General features: G+C 48.1%; 1 protein-coding gene across 3 annotated transcripts; it reads right to left on the reverse strand.

Annotated features, from left to right (window-relative positions):
* Positions 1 to 602: 602 nt before the first annotated feature.
* On the reverse strand, positions 603 to 8591 carry LOC308590540 (uncharacterized protein). 3 transcript variants are annotated; one of them, XM_081200679.1, is made up of 4 exons: positions 8507 to 8591; positions 6628 to 6693; positions 2931 to 3024; positions 603 to 1261 (listed from the first exon to the last, which is right to left on the reverse strand). In XM_081200679.1, the coding sequence occupies exons 2-4, from the start codon at positions 6668 to 6670 to the stop codon at positions 790 to 792; spliced, it is 609 nt and encodes a 202-aa protein (XP_081056805.1). In that variant the 5' UTR covers positions 6671 to 6693; positions 8507 to 8591; the 3' UTR covers positions 603 to 789. The 3 variants fall into 3 exon arrangements, with proteins under 3 accessions (XP_081056805.1, XP_081056806.1, XP_081056804.1); XM_081200680.1 differs by having other exon boundaries at positions 8391 to 8537; XM_081200678.1 differs by lacking the exon at positions 8507 to 8591 and having other exon boundaries at positions 6628 to 6770.
* Between the last annotated feature and the right edge of the window lie 4188 nt (positions 8592 to 12779).

Here is a 12779-nt window from a genome sequence, read left to right on the forward strand (position 1 = left end):
GGCTCTTGCGGGCTTTTCTGGGAGGTGGGGGATGGGACAGAGCGCGGCTAAGCCAGAAGCTAGAACAGCAAGAGGGAGCGCAGTGATCCCTCTCGCTGTTCTGGCTTCTGGGATAGCTGCACAGCCTCTTCAGGGCAGCGGGATGAAGGCTCCCCGCTGCCCTGCGGAGGCTTTGCGCAGCTAAGCCAGAAGCTAGAACAGCGAGAGGGAGCACTGCGCAGCAATCCCTCTCGCTGTTCTGGCTTCTGGCTTAGCTACGAGAAGCCTGCATTCGCTCCATAAGACGTACACACATCTCCCCTTATTTTTTAGGAGGGAAAAAGTGTGTCTTATAGAGCGAAAAATACGGTACTTTTGGATTTTGGCGCTTGTGCATGTGCAGAAGCACTGAACTGCAACCCGCATGTGTGCAGACGCAGCACTGCGGGTTGCGAACGCTGCGGGTTGCGAATGTGCCTCCCGCACGGATCACGTTCGCAACCCGAGCATCCACTGTAGTGCAGAAATTCAGATATCCCTACCTCAGTTTAATGTCCATACTCCTTCCCTGCCTCTCCAACACACACACACAATCCCCATGAAATTCACAAAGACAACAAGGGTAATTGAAGGCTAGGTCTTTTATTGCTCCATTAAGGGGATGTTTACAGGCATAAGGAGTCGTGTCAGGGAGAGTGTGGCTCTTCGGCAGCTTCATCCTTTGCTAGACGTCTGAGAATTTCCAGCACAAAAGCCAGACTCCATCCATCCTTATCCTGCTGCTCACCCCTTGGTTACTAGACCGGGTTCTCACTGGGGCGGCAGCATAAACTTGGCCAGGCAACCCGGGAAGTCTTCAGCGCAGTCTTGCAAGCTTTTGTAGGTCTGCCTGAGATTGCCGTGAAGTCGCTGGATGACGGGGCGGAGCTCCTGGGTCTGCTGTTGGATTTTGGTCTGCATGTCCTTCACAAGAGGCTCCAGCTGGGATCGAATAACCTCCACGTTCTGTGTCAGCTTCTCTCTGCCGGAGGCCAGGGTCTGCTGCAAGGTCTCCATCCGTTGCTCTGCCTGCTCCTGCAGCTTCTCGGTGTAAGGGGCTACGCGCTCCTGCACTTTGGTGATGCCACTCCGCAACTTCTCGTCCAGAGCTTCTGCGAAAGGTTGCACCTTCCGGTTCAGCTCCTGCAGGTCCTCCGTCACCTTTTGGAGGGCCGGAAGAATCTGTTCCTTCAGTTCCGCCAGGTGGCTTTGGACTCTGTTGAATTTGTCAGCGGCCTGGGTGCTGCAGAGGAGAAATAGTTTTTATATATATATATATATATATATATATATATATATATATATATATATATTAGTTTTTTAACGTATCATTTTCAACAGTAATTAAACATACTTTTACATCTTATTCAATATTTTTTTTTACCTCCATCAGTCCTGTCTGAAAATTTTCCAATCTAATCTCTTAGTATGCATTTCTTATTTTCCGTATTACATTTCAAACTCATAACCAGTATCTCTATCTTTTTCTACTTTGTAACGCTTCGTATCTTTCTCCTTACAAAACTTATTGTAGTCCTACTAGCGTAATTTGTTGATTACAGTTGCTCTTCAAATAATTCATGTGCTTCTTCCAACCTTCTGTAAATCTCTGGTCTCGCAGGTTTCGAACCCTTCCTGTCATTTTGTCCAATTCTACATAGTCCATTAATTTCGTCTGCCATTCTTCTTTTGTCGGAAGCAGAGGAGAAATAGTTTAGCCTGGGAGAAACCTACAGGCCAGTTGTCCTTCAAGGAGCATGTCGTACTGAGGCCAGTTATTCAAGCTGGCTTCTCTTTCTCCTTCTCAGGAGGAAAAGGCAAAAACAAGCACTTCTTCACACAACACACAGGTGAAACCTACCGCAAGCTGCACTGATGCCTACCAACTAAGATAGCTTCAAAAGGGACTAGGCAAATTCATGGAATACGAGGGTAATTTATTTATTTGCTTAACAACATTTATGCCCTGTTTAATTGTAATAAAACCTCAAAGGGGTTTACAAAAATACAACTATTCTCAGTTAAAAGCAACTGAGAACGAGCAATTAAAGCCTTTTAAATATAGTTAAAATCAGCAGTAATCTTTTTTTAAAAAATGTAAACACATTTGACATGTCTGGACAGGCTTGCGAAAACAAAAATGTTTTAAGCAGGTGCCAAAAAAGAACACGCCTGCCTGCGGTCAATAGGCAAAGATTGCCACCGTGTAGATGCTGTTACAATAATTATATGTGAAAATAGATGTTGTATGTGTCAGCTGTAACAGTTCCAGTGCCAGAAATCAAAGTGATCAAGTGGGCACTTGTGGGGTAAGGCAATCCCCACACGTAAAGTATTCCCATGCTGTTAAGGGCTTTATATACTTTTGCTATAAACTTGTTCTGAACATTTACTGGCAATTGTAATGTATATTATATATATATACTTTTGTAAACCACATAGAGGCTTCATGGACAGTTAAGCAGCATACAAACGTTGATCAATAAATAGCAGGAGGGGAAATCCAGCAGGGCTCTTGCACTGACCATGTGCGTCTTTGCTTTGCTCTGCCACTGGTGTTCTGGCCTCCTTTGGGAGATAAATGTCACACCCCAAAGGAACCCTAAGTACATTTTAAGCCTGCAGTTCCAAGGAAAGAGATGTACCTATGTCCCAGGATGCCCATTCTAAATTCCAGCTTCTTAGATGATGTTGAAAGACCCTCGTCTCTGTGAAGCCCCTTTGAGTGAACCACGTTTGTATCTGCTGCATCGTAAGTCTAGTCACAGGGTAGAGATTTCAAATCACCCATTGAGATTTCTCTTATCAAATTCAACGTGGCATCCCGTGATGTCAGCCCTTGTCTGGGTCAGTACAACCTGTGCTTGGGAGGATGATGTGGTTTGTGTGTTTATATAAAGATATTGTGTCACCTGATCTCCTCGGGTAGCTTGAAACTTTCAAAGGGGCTGAGGATCTGCTTCCAAGTCAGGACGGTGCTGACAGGTTCATCGCTTGAAGCAGAACCTGTGGGAAGGAAGGAAGGAAGGAAGGAAGGAAGGAAGGAAGGAAGGAAGGAAGGAAGGAAGGAAGGAAGGAAGGAAGGAAGGAAGGAAGGAAGGAAGGAAGGCACATATTATAGGGTTGCCATCAAAAAGTGAAAATACAGACACAAAAGTTGTTGAGCGTCTCCCTCCCCATTTTTTTTGCAAAATCTCCAAAACAGGTAAAGTTTTTTAAAGCTATTTTATTGGGATAAAATAGCCTATAATTAAACATTTTTGATACGGGCAGCATTTTGGACTTGCAGCTGTTTATCAGCTCCATCTGGTATGCAGGATGAGACCCTATCTGCTTGCGGACTGCCTCTCCAGAGTGGTGCATGCTCTGGTTATCTCCCGCATGGACTACTGCAATGTGCTCTACGTGGGGCTACCTTTGAAGGTGACCCGGAAACTACAACTAATCCAGAATGTGGCAGCTAGACTGGTGACTGGGAGCGGCCGCCGGGACCACATAACACCGGTCTTAAAAGACCTACATTGGCTCCCAGTACTTTTCCGGGCACAATTCAAAGTGTTGGTGCTGACCTTTAAAGCCGTAAACGGCCTCGGTCCTGTATACCTGAAGGAGTGTCTCCACCCCCATCGTTCTACCCGGACACTGAGGTCCAGCGCCGAGGGCCTTCTGGTGGTTCCCTTGCTACGAGAAGCCAAGTTACAGGGAACCAGGCAGAGGGCCTTCTCAGTAGTGGCGCCCGCCCTGTGGAACGCCCTCCCACCAGATGTCAAAGAGAACAACAACTACCAGACTTTTAGAAGACATCTGAAGGCAGCCCTGTTCAGGGAAGCTTTTAATGTTTGATGTATTAGAGTATTTTAATATATTTTTTTGGAAGCCGGCCAGAGTGGCTGGGGAAGCCCAGCCAGATGGGCGGGGTACAAATAATAAATTATTATTATTATTATTATTATTATTATTATTATTATTATTATTATTATTATTATTATTATTATATGCCCGGCTTTTCCCAGCCATTATAACCGATTTCTGAAAATTCCACCTGGACACCATTTTTGGATGGATGGATCCCGGACACATGGCAGCCCTAACTTTATAAGAATGCATCCTCACTATGGAACTGGCCTTGAGGCTCTCCTGCCTTGACACAAGTGTGAATTCTTTTACCTCAGAAAAACAGAGCGTGCCCACATTCACAGCACATTTCTGCAGCACCGCTTTAAATCCTCCCAAAGAATCCTGGGAGCTGTAGTTTGTTAAGGGTGCAGGGCGTTGTGAGGAGACCCCTATTCTCCTTGCAGAGCTACAGTTCCCAGAGTTTGCTGGAAATAAAGACTGGCCATTAAAGCTTTCAGGGAGAGGAATACCGGGGGGGGGGGAGCCTCCTAACAGCTCTCAGCGCCCTTAGCAAACTACAGCTCCCAGAATTCTTTTTTTTTATAACCTTTTTATTCAAAATTAAAACAAAACGTATTATCCAGAAACATATCATCCTTATTTCCCCCCATTTTTCCTCCCTCCCCCTACAGAACCCACCCACCCCCACCCCCAACTTCCCTCAGTTCCAGTCTTTGATTTCTCTAAAAATGCTGTTTTCTGCATGTTACACAGTTGTATAGATCCTCAAACTATTTAGCTGATTATTATCAATAAAAAGTTTGTGAGTGTTTATTCAAAGCCAGCCTAGGAGTCCAGTTCGCTTTGTTGCCTCTTCAGATACTTTGTAAAGGGTTCCCATTCATCTTTAAAGTCACAGTTATCCTTGTCCCATAGCTTGTATGTCAGTTTTGCCAGAGCTCCCAGAATTCTTTGGGGGGAAGCCACAACTATTTGACGTGGCCTGTTTGGGCATCTCTGCGGTCTTTTGATTTTGGCAGGTCTCAAAGGATCACGAGGATCAGTGACCTTTGTGCCTGGTTATCATGAACATCTTCAGGGGTATGCCTTCTGAGGGAAAGAGGGTCCCAGCCAGAAAAAGGTATTTTCAGTGGTTACCGCCCTGCCTATGGAACCGCAAGTCTCTCCTCACCCCAGAGAGGTTTGCCCAACGCCAAGTCCTTTATTATTTCCGTGCCAGGCAAGGGGTCTTTTTATTTTTCCACGCCTTCGCATTTTCCATCCTTTTACCTTCGCTCTTAGATCTATTAATGCTGGGGACCTCCCCCGTTCCCCTTTTTACAGGCTTGCTGTTTTTAGTTATTGTTAGTCTATTGTAATTTTTAATATTTCATAGTATTGTGGTTAGGTGCCCTGGGTGCCCTAGTTGAACTGAAGGGGCAAATTTCATGAAATTGGGGAGGAAAGAGAGTTAAGCCACCATGTGATGGATGAAGACCACCCAGGGACAACTGCAGGCACGATTCCTGCACTGCAGGGGGTTGAACTAGATGACCCTCAGGATCCCTTTCCAACTCTATAATTCTGTGATCTGGTGAAGATTCACATCAGTAATAATAAAATAATAATAACATTTTTATTTATATCCCGCCCTCCCCAGCCAAAGCCGGGCTCAGAGCAGCTAACAACAGTAAAAGTAACACAGTTTGCATAAAATCACAATCGATTACCGTATTTTTCGCTCTATAAGACGCACCAGACCACAAGACGCACCTAGTTTTTGGAGGAGGAAAGCAAGGAAAAAAAATATTCTGAATCTCAGAAGCCGGAACAGCAAGAGGGATCGCTATGCAGTGAAAGCAGCAATCCCTCTTGCTGTTCTGGCTTCTGGGATAGCTGCGCAGCCTGCATTCGCTCCATAAGACGCACACACATTTCCCCTTACTTTTTAGGAGAGAAAAAGTGAGTCTTATAGAGCAAAAAATCCGGTAATTCAAATGCATTCTAAAATCAACTCATTCTAAAATCAATTCATAATCAAATTAATCAAATTAATGGCAACCGTTGGGATGGAGTTCTATCAAGAGCTCCAGAAGACAAATGCTGAGGATAATTTTTACCAGAGACTTGTTTCTAGTCTCTGTGAAACAGAACAGGGTGGGATATACCTTTACTACAGGCAGATGGGACTCACTCGCCTTTTCTGCCTTTGGAATTGCCCAAACTGACATCAGCATTACACAGGCTTGCAAATCAAACTGCTGCTGTTATTATTGGGTGGAATTCAATGCAGCGCTAAGGAGATAGTTCTGTCAACACAAGAATTTCTGCTTGCCCTGCGGAACAGCCTACCCTCTGCCCAGGTGCTGTTCTGGGGAGTTCACCTGAGCCTCCGGAGATTTGGGGGAGGCATGGGGGTCCATAGGGGGAGAAAGCCCATTGTACCAGCTTCTGCCAGTGGGGTGGGTTAGCTGAATCCAGCCTGCCACTATTCACCTCCTGACTGAAGCGTTGCATCTTTCATTAATACACGACGGGTCAAAATACAACAGATAACATCTCACCCACTTTCTATGTGCCAGGAAGAGCCGCACCTGTGGGATTTCTGCTCCCAACGCAGCTGTTAAAAACCACAGGTCCTGTGTAGCGTCAGGGTAGGTATTTTTCCCAACTCACTGCATTGAAAGGTTTTTTAGATCCTGACTGTGTTTGCCAGTGCTGTAAGAGGGAAATCAGGCAGGTGAGAGCCTAACTGGAGGGACCCCTACTTACCTATGATGGCGGCCAAGCTGAGGAAAACAGTAAGAAGCTTCATGGTGCAATGGGCCCAGGGAGGCACTGGAAAGGCAGAATAATGGGGAATGTCAGAAAAGAGATGAAAGGCATCCATTTATGGGGTGGCAGGGCAGGCTGACCACTCTGACCCTGTCACTCATTAACCCGGGGCTCCAAAGCGGTTTGGCAAGAGAAGGGCCCGCTGGCCTCTCTCCCTCTCGCTACCCATCACCCTGCCCTCAAAAACACGGGGGGTGGGCAATGGCCCAGGAGAGGGTATTCTCTGGGGCAGCCCCTAAGTTGTGGAACCCCCCTTCCCACAGAGGTGTGCCTTGCGCCTTTGTCAGACAGCTTTCTGCGAACGAGGAGGAGGCACCTCTTTAACTTTGGACCCCTTCTGTTTCAGTGGTTGCAAGCTCCCCTGGTTCCTCAGGGTGAAGGGTGAGAATGTCATTGTAGAAAAGGATTTGACTCCAGAACCAAAAGGTGGATGGGGGAATATTAGTAGTATTTTCCAGGGGGGTTCGGGCCTTAAGTTTAGGAATTCATTGCACAAAGTTAAAAGGTCATCAAGTTCCTACAGGGTTGCCCGTTTTTTCACTAGCTTTTGCTCCTGCACCTCAGGAAGCAACTTGATCCACAGACATTGCCAGGCAGTAATGATGCAGATGGGACGCGGGTGGCACTGTGGGTTAAACCACAGAGCCTAGGACTTGCCAGTCAGAAGGTTGGCGGTTCGAATCCCCGCGACGGGGTGAGCTCCCACTGCTCAGTCCCTGCTCCTGCCAACTTAGCAGTTCAAAAGCACGTCAAAGTGCAAGTAGATAAATAGGTACCACTCCAGCGGGAAGGTAAATGGGGTTTCCATGCGCTGCTCTGGTTCGCCAGAAGTGGCTTAGTCATGCTGGCCACATGACCCAGAAGCTGTACACCGGCTCCCTCGGCCAATAAAGCAAGATGAGCGCCGCAACCCCAGAGTCAGTCACGACTGGACCTAATGGCCAGGGGTCCCTTTACCTTTATGATGCAGATCCTCGCCTGCATTTTTCTTTTTAAGCTGATTTCTGCAGATCAGCTGTTGCTAGAGGCATGGGGCAGCTATCCATAACCTGGTGCCCTCCTGATTCTATGGGAATCCAACACTCATCAGCTCCCAGCCAGCATGGTCAATGGTTAGCTGCCCATCCCTGACCGAAACTTTACAGCTTGATCCTATCACCAGCCAACCCCCACCTGCCTGCCTTCTTGCTTACAACCAGGGGGTGGCGCTGCCAGTCAGCTTCCTCCTTATTAGTCTCAGTGCTGCCCCTGAAGCAGGGATTAGGGCAGGGGCAAAACTAGAAAACATTGGCTCTGCCAGTCGTCGGCTCTGGCACCACCTACTGTTGGCCTCCAGCCCTACATGCCTCAGTGGGCGCCAGGCCCTACTGGCAACAGTGATTTAACAGCCTGTGTGCCCCTAGGTCCTCTGTTCATGTGGCTTCAGTATTCCACTGCATTATTTGCCTGTGTGGGATTAGGGCAAAACTGCCATCCCCTCTAGAAATCTGCTTGTGTTAGTCTGAAATCCGCCACCTGACTTGAGGCAAGATCATCAACTCACTTCTTCAAACATTTGCACCTAAGAAACTGTTTACGAAGTTTGGTTACAAGTGACTTAAAACTTCTGAAACAATTCTAAGTATATGGATTATCTCTCCTCCCCCCGCCCCATTTGTCACTATAAATTGAAATGGCTATACACACACACATATATTTACCTCAGATGGCAGAGAAATCAGCAACCAGAGGAAATTTGAATTCTATCTGAGCAAACTCTGCTTCTATCCAGTTCCACACTGGTCTCAAACCCCACCCAAGCGGCTGCTCTCCTTACCTAGCTCTGCAGGCTATTGGCTCCTCTTGAGTAGGCCAGCTTCTCTGCCTGTGTCTATATTTATAGTTGGATCAGCAGGAGATAAGGATTTGGGAATCGCATCTGCAGACCTGGTGGCATGACTGCCACCCCACCAGGCCCCTCCCAGAGCCAGGGCACTGTCCCTGAATTACCTCCAGGGTGCTCAGTGAGCTAGGAAGGGTAGAGGTCATAGAATTAAAGCACGGTGGAATTGCAAGGGACACCGAAGGGTCATCTAGCCCAACCCTCTGGGGTTGAATGTTCGTGGACTTGGGAACCATGAACAGGAGCAAAAGGACAGCACAGGGTCCGAATGGTTGTTAGTTTCACAACCAGGCTGCCTCTTTTGATTCATTCCTCATGGCACAACAGCCATGACTCTGTGGTAGAACATGGGCTTTGTGTGCAGGTCACAGGTTCGATTCCTGAGTCTCTGGGCAGAGCTGGGAGAGTCCCTTGCCTGAACCTGCCCCCCCCCCCCCCGGAGAGCTGCCGGCAGTCGGTGCGGACAGTGCCGAACCAGGTGAATGGGATCGGTAGAAGGTAGTTTGCCACGTTCATGTTGTGACCAAATTGAGCATGCAGAGTTTTACCAGAGCAGAAGTAGGCCTAGTCTGGACTCTCTGGCGGTCCTTGTCTTCCCACCTTCATACACTGCCTTGCAGGTTTCAAATTTGCAAGATGACACAAGGGAAGGCATTAGGATGGAACATCACTCCATCAATCTCAGTGTGGCCTCACCTGGTTAAAAAGTAAAGAGACCCCTGACCATTAGGTCCAGTCATGGCCCACTCTGGGGTTGCAGCGCTCGTCTCGCTTTATTGGCCGAGGGAGCCGGCGTACAGCTTCCGGGTCATGTGGCCAGCATGACTAAGCCGCTTCTGGCGAACCAGAGCAGCACACGGAACGCCGTTTACCTTCCTGCTGGAGCGGTACCTATTTATCTACGTGCACTTTGACGTGCTTTCGAACTGCTAGGTTGGCAGGAGCAGGGACTGAGCAACGGGAGCTCACCCCGTCACGGGGATTCGAACCGCCGACCTTCTGATCGGCAAATCCTAGGCTCTGTGGTTTAACCCACAGCACCACCCGCATCCCTGGTTACCTCCCTACATAAGCACCAGCCCAGGGCCTGTCGAATTCCTCCTCCTCCATCTCCTTGTTGCCCTTCCTTAGGGAAAAAGGAATTCCAGAAAACACGATTATTCCTTTAACATTTTATCACTGCCACCTTCTCTGAGGCTTCAAAGTATCATGTGCTCTAGCACTTGGCTTGCATCTCATGGTTCATCAGGGTGTTTTTTTTAAATATAAAAATGTGATCAGCTGTCAGCCCAGATTTAGACTGCACCCCTCTTACCAAACTCTCCACCTGGAGTGGCCTCTGCCAGGAGTACACAAGGTCAGCTGCCTGGCCCACTTTTAACCATCCACGGTTGGCCACCTTTGAGCGGATCAATTCTTGCGTCAGGTGGGAAAGGAGGGCTCAGGCAACTCTGCCGAGCCAGCGGGGAGATGAGTGAGCAAAGGAGAGGGCCCCCAGCAGCCCATATTTTCAGGTGAGGTGGTGAAAGGCAGGAGGGCTGTCTAGACAGAGAGGTCTAGACTCTCCACAACCAGCCGTTTGGCTGCATCCCTCTTCCAACAGCTACTCCTCTTGCAAATCAGTCTTCATGTGCAAGGAGCGCAAAAGTCACGCTTACTCTCAGCCCGAGACGGGTCACCCTGAGTGACTGGCTAGCCCAATTACTTTGGAAATGGAGCTTGCCTTTTTAAAAGCTCGTCCCCCACCAAATCGCTGGGGAATCTGCATGTGAGCCATACCAATGCAGCGTGCAGGAACCTCAGCGTTCCAATGAAACCTCCATTATTTGACAGATTTTACAGTTGGGGAGTGTAGGGGTACTTCTATTGGTCATCGAGGTTGCCCCAAATGCCCAGAGTGGCTGGGGCAACCCAGTCAGACGGGTGTGGTAGAAATAATAAAATTACCATTACTGTATTATGGAAAAACCCAGCACAGTCCTTTGACCCTCCCAAATTCTGAACAATGCATTTTTTGCTGCTTGGGAAGCAGCCTTGCCGAATCGTAAATCATATTCAGCTAGACATCAGAGCTGGAAAATTGCTTATGATATATATATTGCGCTTAATTCTCTACTCTGTCCCTGCAGAATATTCTGTCCAGGCAAAGAGCTTTTTAATAATCTGTCCTCTTTTTCAAGCTGCCCTTTAAGCCATCATTTTACAGATGAGCACCACTTCCAAGAGCGGGGGAAACCATAAAGTTACTGGACATGCCACTAAGCGTTAATTAAAACTTGTTATAGTGGCCCTGATTGCTTTCAGGTGAAATGGCTGCATTTCACACACAGATGAGTCCCAGACCACCAGGGGACGGAGGCTCTGTGCTTTGGATTGCAAAGGTATACTTGCCTTGCAATAAACAACCACCATTTTCATGTTCTGCCTTTTGAGTAATCTGAACTGTTTCACACTGCTCATCTCAGCAGCCCTTTCACGAGCTACTTGTGAAGCAGGTTAGAATCAAGTCTGTAGTGCAAACAGAAGACCAACACTGGCCTGGGTCTCACACCACTTTAAATCAGGGGTGGGGAACCTGTGACCCTGCAGATGTTGGGGAGCCAAAAACTGGCATCAGCTGCAGACAGCACGTCCCATGGCCTGGCCTGGGGGCATGCTATGTTGGCAATACCTGCATTAAACTTAAAGGTAAAGGGACCCCTGACCATTAGGTCCAGTCGTGGCAGACTTTGTGGTTGCGACGCCCATCTCGCTTTATTGGCCGAGGGAGCCGACGTACAGCTTCCGGGTCATGTGGCCAGCATGACTAAGCCGCTTCTGGCGAACCAGAGCAGCACACGGAAACGCCGTTTACCTTCCCGCTGGAGTGGTACCTATTTATCTACTTGCACTTTGAGGTGCTTTCGAACTGCTAGGTTGGCAGGAGCAGGGACCGAGTAACGAAAGCTCACCCGTCGCGGGGATTCAAACCGCCGACCTTCAGATCGGCAAGTCCTAGGCTCTGTGGTTTAACCCATAGCGCCACCCGCATCCCTTCATTCAACTTAGAATAAACTAAACGAATACACACTTTGCTGCTCAGCACACTGGCAAGGAAACAAAGCAGAGACTGGCTTCAGTGATACTTGCAAAGCAGCACACGTATTTTGTTTTATCAAAACAAACAACAAGTTTCTTCTTGGCTCCATTGGTTTGGAGGAAACAATCCACCAATGTTAGTTCGCATGTATCATGGAGCCAGCCTCTGGTTCATCTCCTCTCTGGTGTGCTGCAGGAAGGAGCAACAAAGTATACCCTCACTTTTAAACCAAGTTATTTTATATGGTTAAAGAATGACATGCAAACAAGGCCACGGAAGGGAGCTTGTGGAATTCCCATAACCTCTATAGTTTTTGTTCTCACGACAAGCCTGCAAGGTAGGTTGGGACAGGCTCAGCTTAAGGGCAAGCAGAGAATTTTGTTGGCCGAGTGGGTGGGTATGTGAGCCCAGGTCAAAGTTGATTTATCTGTCCACTGCACTCCCACCAACTGACTTCCTGGCAGGGATGCACACTGACTGGGGACTTTCTAGAGCCCAGCTCAGGCCATGGTCACTGGACTCCACCACTGCCAATTCACAGGACTTATCATGGAAGCACACCAAGTGAGCACCAAAAAGCCTCAGTCGTGGATCTTCAACAGCTCCCTCCTCAATAGTACTAATAATAATTTATTATTTATACCCCGCCCATCTGGCTGGGTTTCCCCAGCCACTCTGGGCAGCTTCCAACAGAACACTAAAATACAATAACCTATTAAACATTAAAAGCTTTCCTAAACAGGGCTGCCTTCAGATGTCTTCTAAACGTTTGGTAGTTGTTGTTCTCTTTGACATCTGGTGGGAGGGCGTTCCACAGGGCGGGTGCCACTACCGAGAAGGCCCTCTGCCTGGTTCCCTGTAACTTGGCTTCTCGCAGTGAGGGAACCGCCAGAAGGCCCTCGGAGCTGGACCTCAGCGTCTGGGCAGAACAATGGGGGTGGAGACGCTCCTTCAAGTATACTGGACCAAGGCCGTTTAGGGCTTTAAAGGTCAGCACCAACACTTTGAATTGTGCTCGGAAACGTACTGGGAGCCAGTGTAGGTCTTTCAAGACCGGTGTTATGTGGTCTATGAGATCGAAAAGGGGGGGGGGAGGAAAAGGAAGACAAGCAGGAAAAGTGGCTGATG

This window comes from Podarcis bocagei (genome assembly GCF_964188305.1).
Source record: "Podarcis bocagei genome assembly, chromosome: 7".
Taxonomy (NCBI): Eukaryota; Metazoa; Chordata; class Lepidosauria; order Squamata; family Lacertidae; genus Podarcis; species Podarcis bocagei.

Excerpts from the sequence above, each read along its gene's own strand:
- LOC308590540 (XM_081200678.1), bottom strand. The coding sequence starts at position 6,745 with ATGGATGCCTTTCATCTCTTTTCTGACATTCCCCATTATTCTGCCTTT. Across the intron at positions 3,025-6,627 it reads CAGCTTGGCCGCCATCATAG|GTTCTGCTTCAAGCGATGAA; the intron begins GTAAGTAGGGGT and ends TCCTTCCCACAG. Across the intron at positions 1,262-2,930 it reads AAGCTACCCGAGGAGATCAG|CACCCAGGCCGCTGACAAAT; the intron begins GTGACACAATAT and ends TCTCCTCTGCAG.